General features: G+C 42.9%; 1 protein-coding gene across 2 annotated transcripts in view; it reads left to right on the top strand.

Annotated features, from left to right (window-relative positions):
- Window positions 1-17,674, top strand: part of znf385d (zinc finger protein 385D) — a 76,057-nt gene that overhangs the window by 28,199 nt on the left and 30,184 nt on the right. Inside the window, exons 1-2 of one of the 2 annotated variants that reach the window (XM_079344207.1) lie at window positions 9,097-9,159; window positions 9,884-9,991. In XM_079344207.1, the coding sequence (XP_079200333.1) occupies window positions 9,127-9,159; window positions 9,884-9,991 (141 nt within the window). In that variant the 5' untranslated portion in view covers window positions 9,097-9,126. Of the gene's footprint in view, window positions 1-9,096; window positions 9,160-9,883; window positions 9,992-17,674 lie in introns of those variants that run through there. The other variant, XM_079344206.1, reaches the window with a different exon arrangement.

Raw genomic sequence — 17,674 nt, 5'->3', positions numbered from 1 at the left:
CTTAAATTAATATCCAAAATTTAATCCTTTTATGTTTTACCGACTGAAGAAATCCATGCATTCACTCGGGGATATCTCAACACCGTCGGTAAGTTCAAACGCTGCTGATTCAAGACAACACAATCCTGGCCTCTTTGCATTAACTTCCTGTGAACTCCATTAGAGATTGTAAAATTGTGTTACTAAGACGTGAAATCCTCTTCACCTTGTTCCTGTAGCTCTAACGTGCGTCTCTAGTCTGTCTACAAATGATGAGAAAAGTCCATCCTCTCTGACTTCTGCCTGCTCCACTTCTCAGAAAATGGAGATTTTCCCCTTATGACATCACAAAGGGCAGTAGCCCCTCCCCCCAGCTAGGTGCTTGTTCTGCCCTCTGAGTAAACAATAGGACATGGAGCGAGAAAGGCCCGAGCCCTTTCAGAGAGGGGGGCGAGGTCAGACACAGCTCATTCTCTTTGATTTTTTGTGATTGATTTTTCTCAAGAAAACTGTCGTCATAGTCGTAATGTGCTTTTAAACGTCAGAGTTGTTGTGAGCAGCTGTTTTCTTGAAGTGTCGAAAGCTTCTGTTGCTCCTTTAAACCCTGAAGAGAGCCACGTTTCAGTGCTACGTAGTGACATGTGACATTGTTTTTATGAAATATTTCTCAAAGCAGATAAAAGCAAAAAGACAGGTGAAACTGTTGCTGAGCAACCCAAACATTCTCCTGCTCTCTGCTACCTTGTTTGTCTCCATGGTTACCAAGGACCAGCCACTTCCGTGTATTTACATTTATTTGAATGTCATCCGTCATGATCATGAAATTACCGGCGACACTGGTCAGGTTTCAGAAGCTGAGGTGGAGTGATTCATGTCGGGAAAAGTCCAGTCGATGTTGTTCTTTAAATCAGTACACTGAAATATCTCCTGTCCAATCAGATTGCTTGGTGGAAACTATGATGTATGAGCGTCTAACCGCAGAGTAGTAAATAAGCCTATCCACACATTAGCTGCTGCTCTTTGACTGCGTTTAACTTCTTCAACCCTCTGATGTTAACCAGGTTTTTCTTTTTGATGATGTTTAAGCCGTTAATAAGAAAAGAAAAAAACCCTGTTCAGAAGCAACAGCAAACCTTTCTTCTTCTTCGTCTTCTTTAATTGCAGTTTGGCATCAAAATTGTGTTTGCCATCTGCTCCCTGATCGTCTGCCGCGGCTTCAGGTTTACCTCAGCCTCAGGCGAGGGGTTGTTTTCACGGCAGACAGCTCATCAGGATGATTGACAAGTGTTGGTGCTGGAAGTCAACCAAGTGAGGAAAAATGGCATATTAGCGCTTCAGGAAGTGATTTGAAAGATCACACTGGATTCGCTGCACTGTACACTGCTGCAGGCTGAATATGGGCATATGTGATACGGTGTGTGATTGGTGTGTGTGTGTGTGTGTGTGTGTTTGTACTCTGGGCTTGGATGATGTGGGCTGCGGTCCATTTGCTCCAGGAACATCTCTGTCCCTGGCGGGCGTGGCCCATGTGGGGAGTGTGTCTCAGTGGGTGGCTGATGGGAGCGGGGCTCGGGGAATAACATGTCTCAGGCGCTGCAGCTGCTCTCTGCAGATGAGGCCTGAACACAGAGTGTGTGTGTGTGTGTGTGTGTGTGAGTGCAGAGAGGAAATAAATTGCTAGATGACAGTGACAGGGGAATTTTTTTTTTTTTTAAGTTTCCATGAAATTAAAATAGATGTTTATTGTATTTTATTTAATCAGATTTGTCACTTTTATGCGGGTATGTTGTCCAACATACAAAATCCATTTTGTTTCCGGGAAGCAAAACAGATTTCTCACCCATGCATGAAACGTCACAAAACTTCCAAACATGTTTAGTTTTAGTTTTTTTTTATTTAAGTAAACTTACACAATTTTCCCTCAGACTGTACCCAGAATGTTTCCTTCCAGTCCCACAGTCGATGAGCTTCATGACCTTTGACCCGTGCATGTCTGTAAATTGCGTCGTGCGCAATCTGTGCAAAGTCTGTGCACGTGAAGAAACTGCTTTGTCACGTTTTCTGTTCCTCTCCGCTTAAAATATGTCGACCAACACGTAGCATCGATATGAACACAGAGAAAATGTCATCGCAGCTTTAGACTTTGTTTCATTGTATAAGAGTCTTCTGACGACTCCGCCGCAGGTCACACACTGATGGTAGGAAGGCTGCCATGTGAAGAGTCCATCAGTAGTCACTAATCCAGTCAAACACATTCACACCCTGCCAACGAAGCAGCACGAGCAGTTTTTGGGGTTAAATGTCTCACCAAAGGTCCCGTTGAACATGCGGCTGCGGGAGCTGGAGACTGAACCCTCCGACCTTCCTGTTGAGAGACGACCAACTCGACCAGCTGATCCACATGGTTCATAACGTGTGAAAAACCACCTCACAAAGATTGCCTGAAATGTTCTAAAATCTGGAGTGCAACGGTGAGAAGAGCTACGGGGAGGCATTCGAGAAGTTTTAAAATATCAGTGCTTAGTATGGATGCGTTAGCTTCACACCACCAAGAATAGCACAGTGGAACAAATGAAGACAGAGCTTTCAATCCTCTTCTCATTACTTTACTCTCGGTGATAAATTATTCTGCCACGAAGCCACACTTAATCTGTCCTGATCCTTTTGTGGGATTGTGTCATTTCTTGTGGCCTCATCACTTCAGATTCATTTCACAGCATCTGCACCAGTGTGAGAGAGCAATAACATGCTTGAAGCCCAGTGCGTGTTTCCAGTACGAGGTCATCCGTTTTTTTTTTCTTTTTTCCTCGTGGCCCAGATGTTTTTAACCGGCGTTCGCTTTCCAGAGCTCAGGCCCCCCTTTTTTTTCCCAGCAGGCTGCAGTGCGTCTGGATCTCGGCAGTAGTGTTTCGGACCTCGCCAACTCCATGTGTCATGCTCCTCTCTCCTCCCAAATCTTGGGTGAGATTTACTGTACAAAGGTAGGCCGTTGCGTAACGCTTTCTTTCCGTCAGCTTTAAAGTGGGTCAGGGCGACGGCAGGGGAGAGTCCCCGCTCTGCTAGCGTAATGCTGAGTCTCTCTGCCAGGCTTCACTGTAAATCATCAAATGCATTTCAATAGACGAGGTGGGCGTTATTTGCATCTGCCTCTTTGACATTGCCCACACATTCAGTGCAGCGTGTTGCATAATGCAGTTTGTGTTTAGCGTAGCGATCACTTTGCAACAAGAACACAAGAACAGATGTAGTTCATTTGACAGTGATGTGAACTCTGGTAACCAACAGCAGCCACTTCCTTCCTGACATTATGTGCTCAAAAATGGCCTCCTATATATTTTGACCGTTCCATTTTTTTGCTTTCAAACACTTTAGGTAAATGCGTTCTTCATTAAAAGACAATTATGCATCCCGATGTTGGTCCAACTGTGGAGTGGGTGTGCTGGGTCGTTCTTCCTCTGAATGCTGCGAAAGCTGTAAAAGCTTTTTATAGTCCGGACTTTCCATGTTTAAGTGCAAAAACATTCAACATAAGAGAAGAACAATTTGTTCTTTTAATTCATTTCTCAGCTACGTCTGCATCAACCTCAGGAGAGAACTCAGGTAACAAGAGAATTGTGGCTCAGTTATGCTTCCGTTAGGGATGAAAATAAACAACATGTCCGCCACTTCCAATGTCCTCCCATGCGTCCTTTACATTGGGATTGGACATTAAAGATTGCATCCACTACAGTGCACTAACGTTCAGTTCCCATCTGATCTGTGCCCATCTGTTCGGCTATCTGTCCCTTTGCTTTGATGAGCTAACATCATGTTTAAGGTCGGAGCGAAGACCCTATAGGAAACCTTAGGCTGAAAAATTCTGATGTCATATAAAATTCCTTTTAGGGGACTTTAACATGCCCCAAAAAAAACTCACCAAACATGCAAGCAGAAGTGTAATTTAGGCTTCATTGTAGTTTTGTGCGCGAGTGTTGTAAAATGGCAACACTGCGACCCCCCCATCTCAGCTCTGCCTCTACGTTTAACCTACATGTGTGGAAATTGGTGGGCGTATGTATCACGTGGAGGCAATCAATAAAGTCTATTATGGCCTTGTTTAAAAACGTACAGGAAGTCAACCATATTAGTATTTTGATTAACTTTTCTTCAGGCTTCCATCCGATCATCGCCATCTTTGGTTAGTGTATTGTTGACACCCTGAAGTTGAGGTCAGCATGACTTTTCATTAAAGGGTGAAATTTCTCTTTCCCCTGCTCAGAGAAAACCATTGAAACTCTGATGGACAATATTTTAAATTCTTCATCTTTCACATGCATGATTGCAACCCTGGCCCGACCAAACTTTTACCTTCCTCAAGGATTTGGGGGAACAAACAAAACACTGCAATTGTTCGTACAAAATGAGTGGCAGAAGAACAACGCTGATTCTGATAAGTAGTGGTAGTGAACAGACAAAGGGGGGAATGAGATGGAGTAGAAAGTGGACAAAAGTAAAATTCCTCTTTAAATGCACACTTAACCCACGGCTGGTGCCGACCCGCTGTAGACACAGCAACAACTGAGCAAGGAAGCTCCAAGCTCCCTATAAAGCCTCCCAGCACAGCTGACTGTCATTAGCCGTCAGCTAAACGAGAACATCACAGGTGAGGTCAATAGCTCCTGATGAGCAAGGAAACCTGTGAATGAGATCCTTGGGAATCTGCCAAAGACAAAACCTCCAGGAAAATAATTACACATGGTCATAGTATGCCCAGTGTGGATTTTGCATCTTCTGCTTCTCTCACTCAGTTGAACCTATCGAGCTCAGATGTGGTCAGAAAGCGTTCATTGAAGGGTGTGCACATTTTAACGTCCTGCCGTCAAACAGGAAGTGGGCGTTCAAACAATCTTCATTCGTCACTTACTGAGAAGCATGGCGAGTGTTTGTGCAGGAGATGAATCGGGTCCACCTCCACACAAAATCAAAGTTCCTGGCAGCTGCTTTCATACCGTCTTTTGGCCACATCATAGAAGACGCTCATATATATTTACAAAGGTAAACACCTCATAAGTCGATGTGATGATTGTGCTGGCAAACAGGAGCGATGATTCCACCCTCAGCAGATGGTTATACGCCATCAACCTGCCAGGAGCTGCAGATGGAAATTAGCTTGTTTGGATGATTCTGGCACATTTACATGATGGACCTGCAGGTGCGTCTGTTATTTAACGTGCATTGAAATAAAATAAGTGTAACCCTGAACACAGCGCTACATAAGCATTTGTCCGGATTTGTCACTGGATGATCTCTGTCCAATTGGCTCTCTCCTTTTTTACTCTTTGTTGGTCTCCTTAACTCAGAGTGAAGTTTTAGACTCCTTGGGTAACCCTTAACATGATCCAACAAAAGTTGAACCTCATGGTTTCTGAACATGTAAATACCTGGAAGCGATCAGGACAACTCTTCAGCTCCTTTTTTTTTTTTTTTTTTTTTTTTTTTAATTCAGTGAAAGAACAATTGAGTCATATTTCCCCTACTTGATCACTCTGCACGGTGACTTCCAGACGTTTCGTCTCTGTCTGCAAATTTTCGCAATTAATGGACAAAGAAACGCAGCAGACTCGGCGTGCAATGTGTCTGTTTAAACCTTTTTTATCAGCTCGCAGATCTAAAATCAAAACATCAGAAAAGGAGTGAAACTAAATCAAACAGTGAAGCTACAGGCAGGAGGACGAGTTGACACTAAAACTGATTAGGCAGGTGATTATTCTGTTTGTTCTTGATTTTGTATTAATATTCATTTTCAATTAATGGAGCCTCAAGTTTAGGACATTTATATTTCATATCTGCTGTAATGTCCCTTAATTCTCCTCTGACATGCAGTGACTCCGGCACTCTGGGAGTTTGATCCTAGACCATACACGTGTGCTGACAACAACACATAATCCCCCTCAAACCGACACTTTCCTTTGGGTTCCTCGCTGTGCGGAGACGTTCCCTGTCAGAAACATTTCACTAAATCTGCTTCAGCGCTGTAACACAATGCCAGGGCTCCAAACCTTTTCAAACGGAGTGCCACGGCGGATCAAAAGTGTCTGCAAACGCCCACCAAGGACGACGCCGTGATACCGAGCATTGTCTGCGAACATAACTACAGAGTGATTCATGTGAGGCTCTCTCAATGTACTGACAGCAAAATTGGCCCCATTGTTTGCCCGTGTGAGGAGCGTGTTATTGTGGAACCATTTTGATTTTAACACTGACTGTAATAATTTGCCTACATGCACACACTTCCTTGACAATCTCAGAAAACGGAACCATTTAAAGTCAATGTCTTCACGATATATTAAACAGTGGAGCACGATGGGTTAATACAGATTTTGGCAAAAGATGAATGACAACTACCAGGATGTTTGTTATCATGTTTTGATGCTCAATCCAGCCCAAACTGGATAAACGCACACACTGTAAATATGAATGGACAACGCTTGAGTGATGTCAGCCATCTGTTCCAGCAGGGGGCGCTGGAGTCTCACGGCTGGCGGTCTCCACTCTGGAAATGTTGTCAAGCTAACGACCTGGAGCTGAGGCGGGTTTTAAGACAAACCGTTACACGGCGCCCACCCGTCTGTAGAGCAGGTCGGCTACACGCTTGATTGTGAATAACTCTTGACCTTCATCCAATCAAAACTGATGAGTCATGAAAACATTCACCCCCGCCGGTACAGTGTGTGCCAATCAGGATGTGAGCTGATCCGACTAGTTTTTTTAACCAAGCTGTAAACATGTTTATGTCAGCTATCCTGTGCTTCTGCAGCCAGCCTCTAGTGGACACTCCAGGAACTGCAGTTTTTTTAGCACTTTGCAGCATTGGCGTCATTTTTAAGGTTGCAGCTTGGTTTGCTTCAAACATATCAGAAGGCTTGGGATTACTTTGATTTTTCCTTTCGTGTCAGAATCCACGCCCGTCTTCCCTTCAGACCCAAATCCAGTTTCATAACTGGAAAACTGTTTCAGTCTCTGAATCAGATTGTGATTGGTCGGTTAGGGAACTGTTTTCAACTGAGCGCTGTGGGTGAGGGCGTTTTTGCAATCTGGCAGTGTAGCGTCCATATTTTCTCAGATTGTCTTTTCTGTCCTTCAGTTCTCGTTTGTCTTTCTCTCTAAATCACTTTTAGTTTTTCCCTCCTCTGTAACCACTCGGTCCCTCTGTGGCTGATTGTGTCCGAGTTCGTGGTGGTGCCCCGACTTGCCGGGAGCCCTCAGAGCACAGTTTCTTCCTCTTCCCTCTTTGCAGCCTTTTTTTTTTTTTTTTTTTTTTTAATCCTTCTGCACATTTGGCCTTTTAAGGAATTTTCCATTCGCTGCTTGATCCTCTCGAGATCACCTGACCCTGTCACCTGCCTGCCCAGCTGCTCCTCATTCAGTCAGTCACAGTGTAAATACAGAGAAACGGCTTTCAGCTCAGACTCTGCCAGCCGGGCTGATGTAGCGTTCCAGCTCTTGCTATCACCTGCACCCAATTACTTTGCTTCCTGCACCAGTCCTGGTGAGATTGTTTGCCTGATTGTACTGCCTGCCAGTTGCAGTCTTAGTATCAGAAATACCTTTAGAAACAAGACTGACTTCCACACTACATACAAACAATGCAGTCCTTAGGATTCAGAGAGAGAAAGCTGGCTCACAGTTGTCCGTCAGCACAAGTCTTCACTTTTTACTCCTTATTAAAGTATCCGACAGTTTGTTAAACTGCAACAAAGCTCAAATCAAATACATGAGTCCTATAGTGTGAACCACCGGCTAAAAACAACTAAAACCTGAAGTAACGTTTTCTCCTTTTGTCTCTAAAAGTAAAAAAGAAAAAAGACATTATACAAACGGATATAAATATAAAGTTGAAAGTATTTTGTTGCAGGAGGAGAATCAGCGTCTGTCTGACTCTAAAACACTTAATTAACTCCTCACATGCTCACGATGGTCTAAAATAACCAGGAGGGGGCAGTATGAAACAAATAAAATATAAAACTGGATTCGTTTTCGGCCTATTGTCAAAGAAAAAAACAAATAAACTTATTAATTCTTTATAAATGTTAAGATTGAGTTTATCTTAAAATCATGGGGTTGGTTTATTTCACCAAGCACACCTTTAACACCAGTGCTAAGCTAAGCTTACGGTAGCTGGGCTAATTAGCAATTCTTGTTGGTGCCAAAAGAGGTTAAAGAATCCTCCACAATTTAAAATAAAACTGTTTTTGTTAAGGTTACTTATCTGTCGCCGACTACGAGTGTGACGGGAGGCTTCCAGATGGCCTGGCGGTTTCTTGCAGAAGCTGTGGCTTCAGATCTGACCTCAGCCCTTCGCTGCATGTCATCCCTCCCTCTCTCCTGCCAACACTGACTGTCTCTCTCCAGCTGAAAAGGCCCAAAAATAACTTTATTAAAAGCGTGACGGGAAAACACTTATTAGAGACATTTTGCCTGCTCTGCCTTGTGCGATGCTTTGTGTGATTGTCTATTAATGATGAATTTTGAAGTTGGAATCCGGATTTGGAAACTGAGTGCGTCTGACTCTGTCGTCAGAGTTAAAATCTAACATTGCTGCTTCGTGCATTAACAGTAAGGTTTAAGCTGCAGCTTTTGTTTATTAGCAGCGTAGTCGTCTTTTTGTGTCATTAAAGTGTCACGCACGTGCTACTCCTCGAAGCGTCCTCGTTGCATGTCCGACTTGCACCACACAGAAAGGTTTGGCCCTCTGTTCCAGCTGATCGCCGTCATGACGTTTGAAACTTTTGTCACGAAGGAGAATATGGCTGTAAACTTTTCCCATCTCTGCACGCTAACTTCTGAAAAACAACCTGATTCCAGCCAAAAAAGGGTCCAGAGAAAGTGACAGTCCAGCATTATTGTGCCTACCTTCTGCAGCACTATTGTCAAAGTGGATTAATCCTCCCACACAGTGCCGACACCTTTTCTCCTTCCGAAGCCAAGTGGCTCCTATTGAGACACTTTGTGAGCCAGGCAGATGTGTTGGTGCGCTCCCCCAAAGCCCTGACAGCACACAAAGGAGACACACACACACACACACACACACACACACGAAAACACCCGAGCAGGGTGCAGCCGAGCACAGGCAGGAGCACTCTGGAAAATGTATTGTGAGGGGTCGCCATGTGGAAGAGGAGTTTAACGGGCACGTTGCGTGTGAGTCAGATGTTGGGTATTTTGGGTTTAAAATAACTATAGCAAAGGTTTCATCTCTTCTCAAAGACAAACTATTGTGTTTTTAGTGATGTATGACTGCACGTGCAAAGACAAGCATTTGCAGAATCAAATATTTGTACTCTGTTTTCTTATCGAATTTTGGGCAAAATTGTTCATTCCACTCTGGAGAGGAAGGGGGCGGGGCCAGAAAGCTCCAGGTATCAGAGCTACAGATTACATCTTTAATTTTTAAAATTTTGGACTGTTCTCTTCTGTGATTCAGTTTATACTTAAAAAATAAAGTTTTTTTTTTCATGAAGTAAAAGCTGTCGGTAGTTTGACAGACATTATTTCTCCAATCACTGATTTTAGTCTAATCTAAAGACCTTCTGATAAGAATAATAATAATGTCAGCGTCGCCTGAAAACGTTCACTTCATGGATTATGGGTGTCTCTACATTAAGATCCTTTTCTTCTTACACTGACGGCGTGTGCATTGAAGAAGAGAACGGGGACTTAATTCTTGATGTGTCTTTGTTAACGTCGCAGTCGGACAGCAGTGGTTGAAGCAGAAGACGGATGGCTGCTTTCCTAAAAAGCTGCAGGCACTGTTGTCTCTCTGCAGCCCAGTGAGCGGTGAAAGAGGGGGAAGCTGAATTACACGTCGGCTTCGGCTCGGTTTTAATTAGCCTCTTTCTGTGTCCTCTCTCTCTCCGTCCTGCAGATGGACCCAGTGCAGAAAGCGGTCCTCAATCACACCCTCGGCCTCCCGCCCACAGCGAAGAGGAAGCACGTCTCCTGTAGCGTCTGCCAGCTGAGGTTCAACTCACAGGTGAGCGAGTTTTTCTTCTGCAGAGAGGGAAAGTTCACCACGTACTTCTGCAAGAGATGCAGGCAGAAAATAAAGAGTTGACCTCAAAGAACAGGGTCTGCTCCGTGAATATTTAATCAAGAGTAGAACCACGAGAACAAACTTGCCTCACCTCGGTGAGGACCAGAGTATCTTCAGAACTCCTGAAGGATTCACGACCCTGATGGGTCAAATATTCTCATTAAAGCATCACATAGCAGACTCGGTTTCTTCCGTGTCTTTGTTTACATCACGTCCTACCTCAGGAGACGCACCTCGAGCAAATGTGAACCAGGTCAGGAGAATATCCTCAAATCATCTCCATACTTTTCAGGCTTGCGTCAGGCTTTTTAAAAACATTTGAATTGTTGCATTGACAAAAACCCGCTGCAGTACAAAATGCAGGAATGATCGGGCAAAGTATGCAATTAAACACAACACGGCATACGGCTTTAATGAGAGGAAGAGGGATAGAAATGAAAAAGAAAGTTGATTTTTTAAGGTTTTTGAGGAGAGCTGAAGAGACTGTGGAGAACTTAATTTGATGTAATCTGCTCGGTAGCTAAGAGAGGGATAGCAACGCAAACACAAAACATATTGATTCGCATGTCGGAAAGGATTTTGAATAAGAATCAGACGACAGGCTGATCGAACGTGAAGGTTTGATTCAGCAGACGGACAAACAGAGACGATCTGAAGAACTTTATGTCGGCTTGTCTGACACTTTCCACAGTTTCTAGTTTGTCCTCTCACCCACTCGCTATCTTTGCTCAAAGTTCGGCTTTATATGTTTTTATTTAGTGTCAGTTTGGGAAAGCTCCCACTTTTTGTTTTGGTGTCGTTTGACTTCACATTCTGAGTTTTTTCTTTACAGTCAGAGTCAGCAGCTTTTACCTTAATGCCTCCATGCATACATACTGCACGCAGTGTGGGAGTGCTGGTGTCTGCAGAGCCTCGGCCCCTCTGATTGGATATTTTATCTTTTGGTTTGTGTCGGTCACTCTGGACCTTTCTGTGCCGATGACTGCGATGTGATAAGACGCACTTCAAACTAGAATATTGCAAAAGCTGCAAAGCCTAGAAAACAGTGATTCATAGTGATCACAGTGAGCTGAGACGACGCACAGATAAAGCCTGTTCTGAAACGAGCGTGAGCTTTGTGTTATTGTGTTGTCGGTCTGCTGGAGGAGCCAAACATCGGCGCTTAGCTTACTGAATCTACTGCAACAAAGCTAATACTGTCAGGTAGCTTCTGACTTTTGACCTTGAGGTTGGCGTCTCTTTCGTTTTGTCTTTTACAGAAGACGCTTGTTTTGTTTCTTCCTTTCCCCTGGGTTTTTATTTATCGATACTTCCTCTCCTCGTCCCGTATCGCTGTCTTAGGGAAAGTAACAATTTGGCTTCTCGTCCGGGATCCAAAAGATTTAGGAATTTTTTGTAGGTTTAGTTTGTTTGTGTACGAGCAGTAAAGGCTAACCCTGCAGGTATGATAGAGAACGACAGCCGTTCATTTATATCCTCTCATGCAGGTGAAGACGCTGCACATTTGCACCATTGCTATTCTATCAATGTTATTCCTAGAATATAAACATTTGTTTTGAGTATGTTTTCTTCAGTGTTTTCACAGCGTATTAATCTCCTGCATCAGTTCACTCTGCATGTCTCACTTGTGACCTTTGGACTTAATGTGTTGCATTAAATGGGGATGTTGGATGACAATGCGGAGCTCATGTAACAAACACCACAGGCATTAGTTCATGTGTGCGCTGTACAATACAGTCTAATGAAATGCATTACATTAATGCTGTCTTTGTAAATCTCCATGATGGATAGCAGATGGGTTTCATATTGCCTAATCTCTAAACCGCTTTAAAACCAATCAAAACATTTAAAAGGAGAATCACTGCTGCTGCATGTTGTTAAATCAGCAGCATCCCCAAATAACGATGTCATCGCTCTTTCATGAAGAGAGCAATCAATCGTTCGCTGACACCCAGTGTGTCGCTGATTACTCCGGATGAGCTTATTATGTCTTGCGTTGGGAAATCTATCTCAGTGTATATTACTGTTCATCATCCTTTAATTTAAACGCTTAGGACAGACTTAAGGCACTGTGTTTACCTGTCAATCATCCCGTACTGTGCTGGGCTTTTTCTTTTTTAAAAGCTGAACTTTACGGGCACGCTGGTGGAGCAGAGGTCCATGCACGGAGGCTGTGATCCTTTGAAGCATGCGGCCCCAGGTTCGATTCTGACCCGTAGCTGCTTTCCCGCTCTCACATTCCTGCATGTAAATCTAAGTGTATCAGGAGCTGCCTGCAGGAGAGAAGAGACTTTTTAATGTCCTGCAAGAAAAAAAGAAAAAAAGAGATGTTGCTGCTGTTACAGGATGCGTTCGTGTTTACGAGACGAGATCACAAAGTGGACTCAGGTCTGTAATTTTGCAGAATCGAGTGAGTGAGTGAGTCATCGGCTGCTCTCGTGTGCTCGGTGAACAGGAACATTTAAATACCTGTTTACATCTGATGCTGCTGCAGGTTTATCTCCTTTACTCTGCACCGTAAGCTTTTTACAACACCAGATAAGAGAGAGCTTAATTAATCCTGAGGGGATTTTATACCAAAAAAAAAAAAAGTGTTGCACATCAGAGCTTAAAATATGAAGTGTTTACAGGTGACATGCAAAGTGTCGATGTGTTTTAAATATTTCTAAGCTAAGCAGAAAAGTTGCTATGTGGCTGTGCTGATGAGTGGGGATGAAAACACATTGTGTTTGCTTCTACCTGTGAGCTCTCCCTTTTTATGGGTCGTAGATTAGAAATTAGATTTTCATTCAACTGTACTTTTACTTTTTTTTAGTTATGAATCCCTTTTTGAAATGTAGATGAATGTATTTGTCCTCGTGTCACACGTCCACCCTGACTAAAAAGCGCAGATGAGCTCACATACATTTATTCATGTTTCTTTTTTTTCTTTTTTTTTTTACTGTGATGAATTTTTTATGCCATTTTGCAACTCAAATAATAAAATAACATTTAACTTCACACAAATACAAGATTGCAATCAGGTTTTAAACGAGACATTTATATGCAAAGTCAAATTCCCGCTGTCATTTCAAAGGAAACATTAAACGTCACTTCTCTCGTCTGGCGTCTGTAGAAATAAGTTTCCTCCGAGTTAAATCCCCAACACGTGACGAGTAAGGCGAGAAAAACACACCTCTGACAGGAATCTTAAAGTAGGGTGTTTAATTGCGTGGAAGGAGACTAACCTGCTCTTTGTTATGAATTGGCACTATTCAAATAACGAGTGATTGACAGTCTAAGGCCGTCTGCTGATGGAAGGACAAAAACATGAAAAACTCAAGAGGTCAAATATTTGTATTTTTATTCCATCTATCACATCTCAATTAGCCATCATGACTGAGTCATTAAGACACCTGATTACACACACACACACACACGTACACACTTCTTTGTTGAGCAGGGTCTCCTCAGATCCGTCTGCAGCACCACAGACCGGTGTTTATTCAAAACCACTCGGCGCATAATCGTCATGAGCAGAGTCATTACAAGTTCTCCCCGTCTGCTGGCTTTACAACAGATTGACTCGGTGTGATTCCAAGTCTGTGGTCAATGTCTTAAAACACAGGCTGCATGTGGTCAGGCTAACGCTGAACATGAAGAAAAGTTTACAGCCGTGTGTGTTTGAAGGTGCCTCGATTAGACGTCCAAAAACATGTTTTATTTTCATAGTCAAACACAGAATGGTTGAAAATGTCTCGATGAACAGTCCAGATTTGTTGGGGGTTTCTTATCTACGGCATTGAAGAGGTTTTTTATTTCTGCTTATGATTTAATGCTCCATTTTTAGACAGTCATAAATCTTTATGACCTACATACACAGAGTATGTACCGAGCAGTGAAGTAAATATCTCCGTGTTCAGAGAGCTCATTACCCAAACTGAAAAGGTGAATCAAAGCCCGTCGGGATGCAGATTTCACCTCAGCAGTTAAAAAGGGTCGTTCGTCCTTGTCGTTAATTTAACCTTCAAGACTGACGTGCCCGACCTCGCCCGTCCACTCACAGAGAGGTAAAGACCCCGGGATTCGAATCCCAGCTCACAACAAAGAATCTCTCGTCTCGTCTGCGTCTGAATATAAAATCCTCCAACTCACACAGCAGTTTTTAAATCCTGCCACGGAGGGTTAACAGCAGGGCGGCGAGCTAACGGAGGACACGAGACATTTCATCGAGTCAACACAGACGCTCTGCATCACTTTCACTTCAGCGCTTGTTTGGCTAACGACACGTGATTTTAATCTGAATGCTTCTCAGGATGTGAGTTAATTATAGGCTCCATTGACATGATAGCTTTAGCTTTAATATGTAAATAGACCAATTAGGTTATCTAACTCAACCCTACGACTGCAGATGGTTGAGGCCAAGAAAACTCTTTATTGTCTGTCCCAACAGTGAGAGAAATTATCCTTTGACATGCCTCAAACCAGGGGGGTCCAAAGTGCGGCCCGGGGGCCATTTGTGGCCCTTGAGTGGATTGTTTGTGGCCCTTGACTTCAAATCGAAGAATCAGAAGATTTTGGCCCCAGGCCTCATCAGATGGCATATTTCGTTCTTTTTTTTCTTTTTCATGTTAGCGAGGGAGACCTATAAAAGCCTGACTATTCTTTCCAAAAAAATTAGAACACAACAGTTTCCCACTGCAATTAATTATTGTGTATTTACATTATTTTTTGAAGAGGTCAAAATACAAAAAGTTCCCTCCAATATTTAAAAAAAACAAACAAAAAAACCACTGCCTCAAACCATCAACACAACTTTTTTATTAAAAAGCATTTTAAAACAGAGAGACTCAGAGAGATTTGACAAACCCTCAAATCTTCAGTATGTTCGAAGGGAAACTTCCCATCATGGTAGCCATTTCTGTAAACGTGAACTTTTTGCAGAATGAGTTACAGCAAGCGTCTTCATTTTAAACATCACAGAGAGTTTGTACATTTTGAAGTTATCGGTTTGTGTGAAGCTACACAGGCTAGCCGTCAGCGGACCTTTGATTATTTTTAACGCAGGACCGCAAGATAGTAACGCTCGGCTCAATGTCTGCATTATTATATACAGTAAACGGTTGCAAGTTCAGGAAGGAGCGTCGGCCGCTGGAGAAGTTTTAAGAAACGCCATTCCAAGCACTTTCTCAATTTTTCCTCCAAACTTCAGTCGAGTCTGTTGTTCAGTTCAGAGACACACAGACTAAGAAGCCGACTGATCAGATAGGCCGAAGACAACGAGAGCGTTGGCCGACTTTCTCAGCTCGCGCTCACACATCACAACGTGTCTGTCCGTTGATGCATAGAGTGAGATTCAAACTGTGACCTTTTGGTTTCCAGACAGCCTCTCTAAATCCCCCAAACACCTCCTGTCTCTGCTTAGTTTGATGTCTTTTCCCCTTCACAGATCACCTGGAGGGAAAGCAAATGATTTCCTCCCCACTTTTAATCATGCATGTGTCAAACTTGGGAGTTCAGGTCATTCTTCCACTTCATTGATGAAAGATGAGTTATTGGCGGAGTCGCATTAAACAGCCATCCGTATCACCTGGACCCCGTGACAGAAGGATATAAGTTATGTCTGGGGAACCTGGAGAGTGATGAATGTGGGGTCAGAATAAATAGTTTCATGCAAAAACAAGATGTGCAGTCTTTGAAAAAAAGGGACGCCTCATCCAAAGAAAGGAAACACATTAAGGGCACGATGCAGAAAAAGCAAATAAATCAGGACTTTTGGTAACTTTATTCCCCTCTTTTAATGAAACAGCTTTACTTGTCTTGTTTTATTAACTTGTCTATTTGACTCTGAGGTGCAAAATCAATGCTGCAAGAGAATCATGGCAATTTAGGAGGCAAGCCTTCAAGCCTCATCGTCGAACATCTAAAACAATCCGATCTCTGCCAAGAAGTACGAGAACATGTTTAAAATAAGACCCAGATAAGCAAGAGAATATTCATGCAGGAAATAGTCATCTTCTAATACGTGAGATAATGGGGCTTCTCTAACACATGCAGCTCCGTGCCCTCTTTGGTTTCCGCTCTGCACACTGTCCCAAATCTCTCCAATAAAGGCACAAAAATACATTTCAAGGGAGGAAAAAAAAACAACAACCCAATAATCAAGTGGACAGATTCAAAAACTGGATTGGCTGTTTAAGATAATTGTGTCTCAAAAGTTTGGAAAAAAGAAGACAAGATAATCTTATACTTCTGTTTTCGTTTTCTGTCCCACGACGGTGAAGAGACGTGCTGCTCTCTGGTCCTGGAACGTTTCAAGTCACTGTGTCATGTTTGCCCATGTGGGCTGAGCATATAAATGCATGTATGACACAATAATAATCAGAAACCTCAAACGTAATCTCCTGAGATAAACACTTGATTAGCGTCGATTTTGGCGCCCCCCCCGTGGACAAAGATCTACGCCTTATCTCGTTGCTAATTTAACCGTGATCAGGTGCAAGTGGCGCTTTTTTTTTTCCCTACCGCAATTTCCTTCCTGCTTTCTCTAAATCGTCGAACTCATCACTCAGCGAGAAACTCTTCCTCTGAACAAAATAAAACCTTCCTGAAAGCAGCATGCAGTTAATCGCTTCATCTGCCACCTACCCCGCGGCCGCAGTTACAGGCGTCAAAAATCACAATAAAGAAATAATCCATCTTCTCGCTAATAGTCTTGTTTGCTTTTGCAGCTCGCACATATGCGTCATTATTGATTTCTGTTGGTTTCAAGTTAAAAAAAAACAAAAACTCCCCGCAGCAGCTTTAAATGTGCTCAGTGTACGAGTGAAAAAGAAGCCAACATGACGAGTCTTCTTCTGTGCAGAGTTTACAGAACCTCCTGAGATATTTGGGCTTAATCAATCAAGTGAAATAAGACGTCGCCATAGCAACAGATTACGGACAGAAACTTTTGCATCAGTGTTGAAATATGCTGGATATGGAAAGTCTCTGCGCTGGAAAGTTGTTGTGATGCCATGAGAAATATTAGCTGCAAGCCGCTTCAATCCATATGGCTGCAAGCTCCCCCGTGTCTGTCACCAAAGGGAAGGACGTTTATATTTATAGAGCATATTTCAGCAACAAGGTGATTCAAAGAGCTTTACAAGAGACATCCAAATACAGTGACACAGGGGAAAAGCTCTGCAGCAGATGACAGTAAAAGAAGTGATTAAATCAGCCAATAAAACCCCAAAAAGAAAATCGAATGACAGAGTGAAACATCTGGAGGGAAACTGGTGGGTCGGGACCTGAAAGCGGGTTTTCAGTGGGCCGCAAACGTGCAAAACAACGTGTGAAAAAGTCTATGAAGTGCTCTTTAAAAGGTTTTAATTGTTACATTTTTCATTCAATAAATCTGATTGGTTGAAAAATGTCAAAACTTTGGGTCAGAATTTGTACCAAGGAGTTGGTGGCGTCTCCTGAAGCTGGACCCGTTGAGTACCAGTGACAGTGAGCCAGCCAGAGGAACTGGAGTGAATTATACTGAGAGGTTTTCCAAATACTTTGATCCCTCAGATATTCCTAAAACTCTTTTTTGCTTGTTTGGTTTTATCCAACTTATTGAACATGGTGAATGTTATTCTTTTTCGTTTTCGAGAGGCG

Source organism: Symphodus melops (assembly GCF_947650265.1).
Source record: "Symphodus melops genome assembly, chromosome: 5".
In the NCBI taxonomy this organism is placed as follows: Eukaryota; Metazoa; Chordata; class Actinopteri; order Labriformes; family Labridae; genus Symphodus; species Symphodus melops.
Note: the sequence above shows the minus strand (reverse complement) of the source record. Positions and strands in the feature narration are given on the sequence as shown.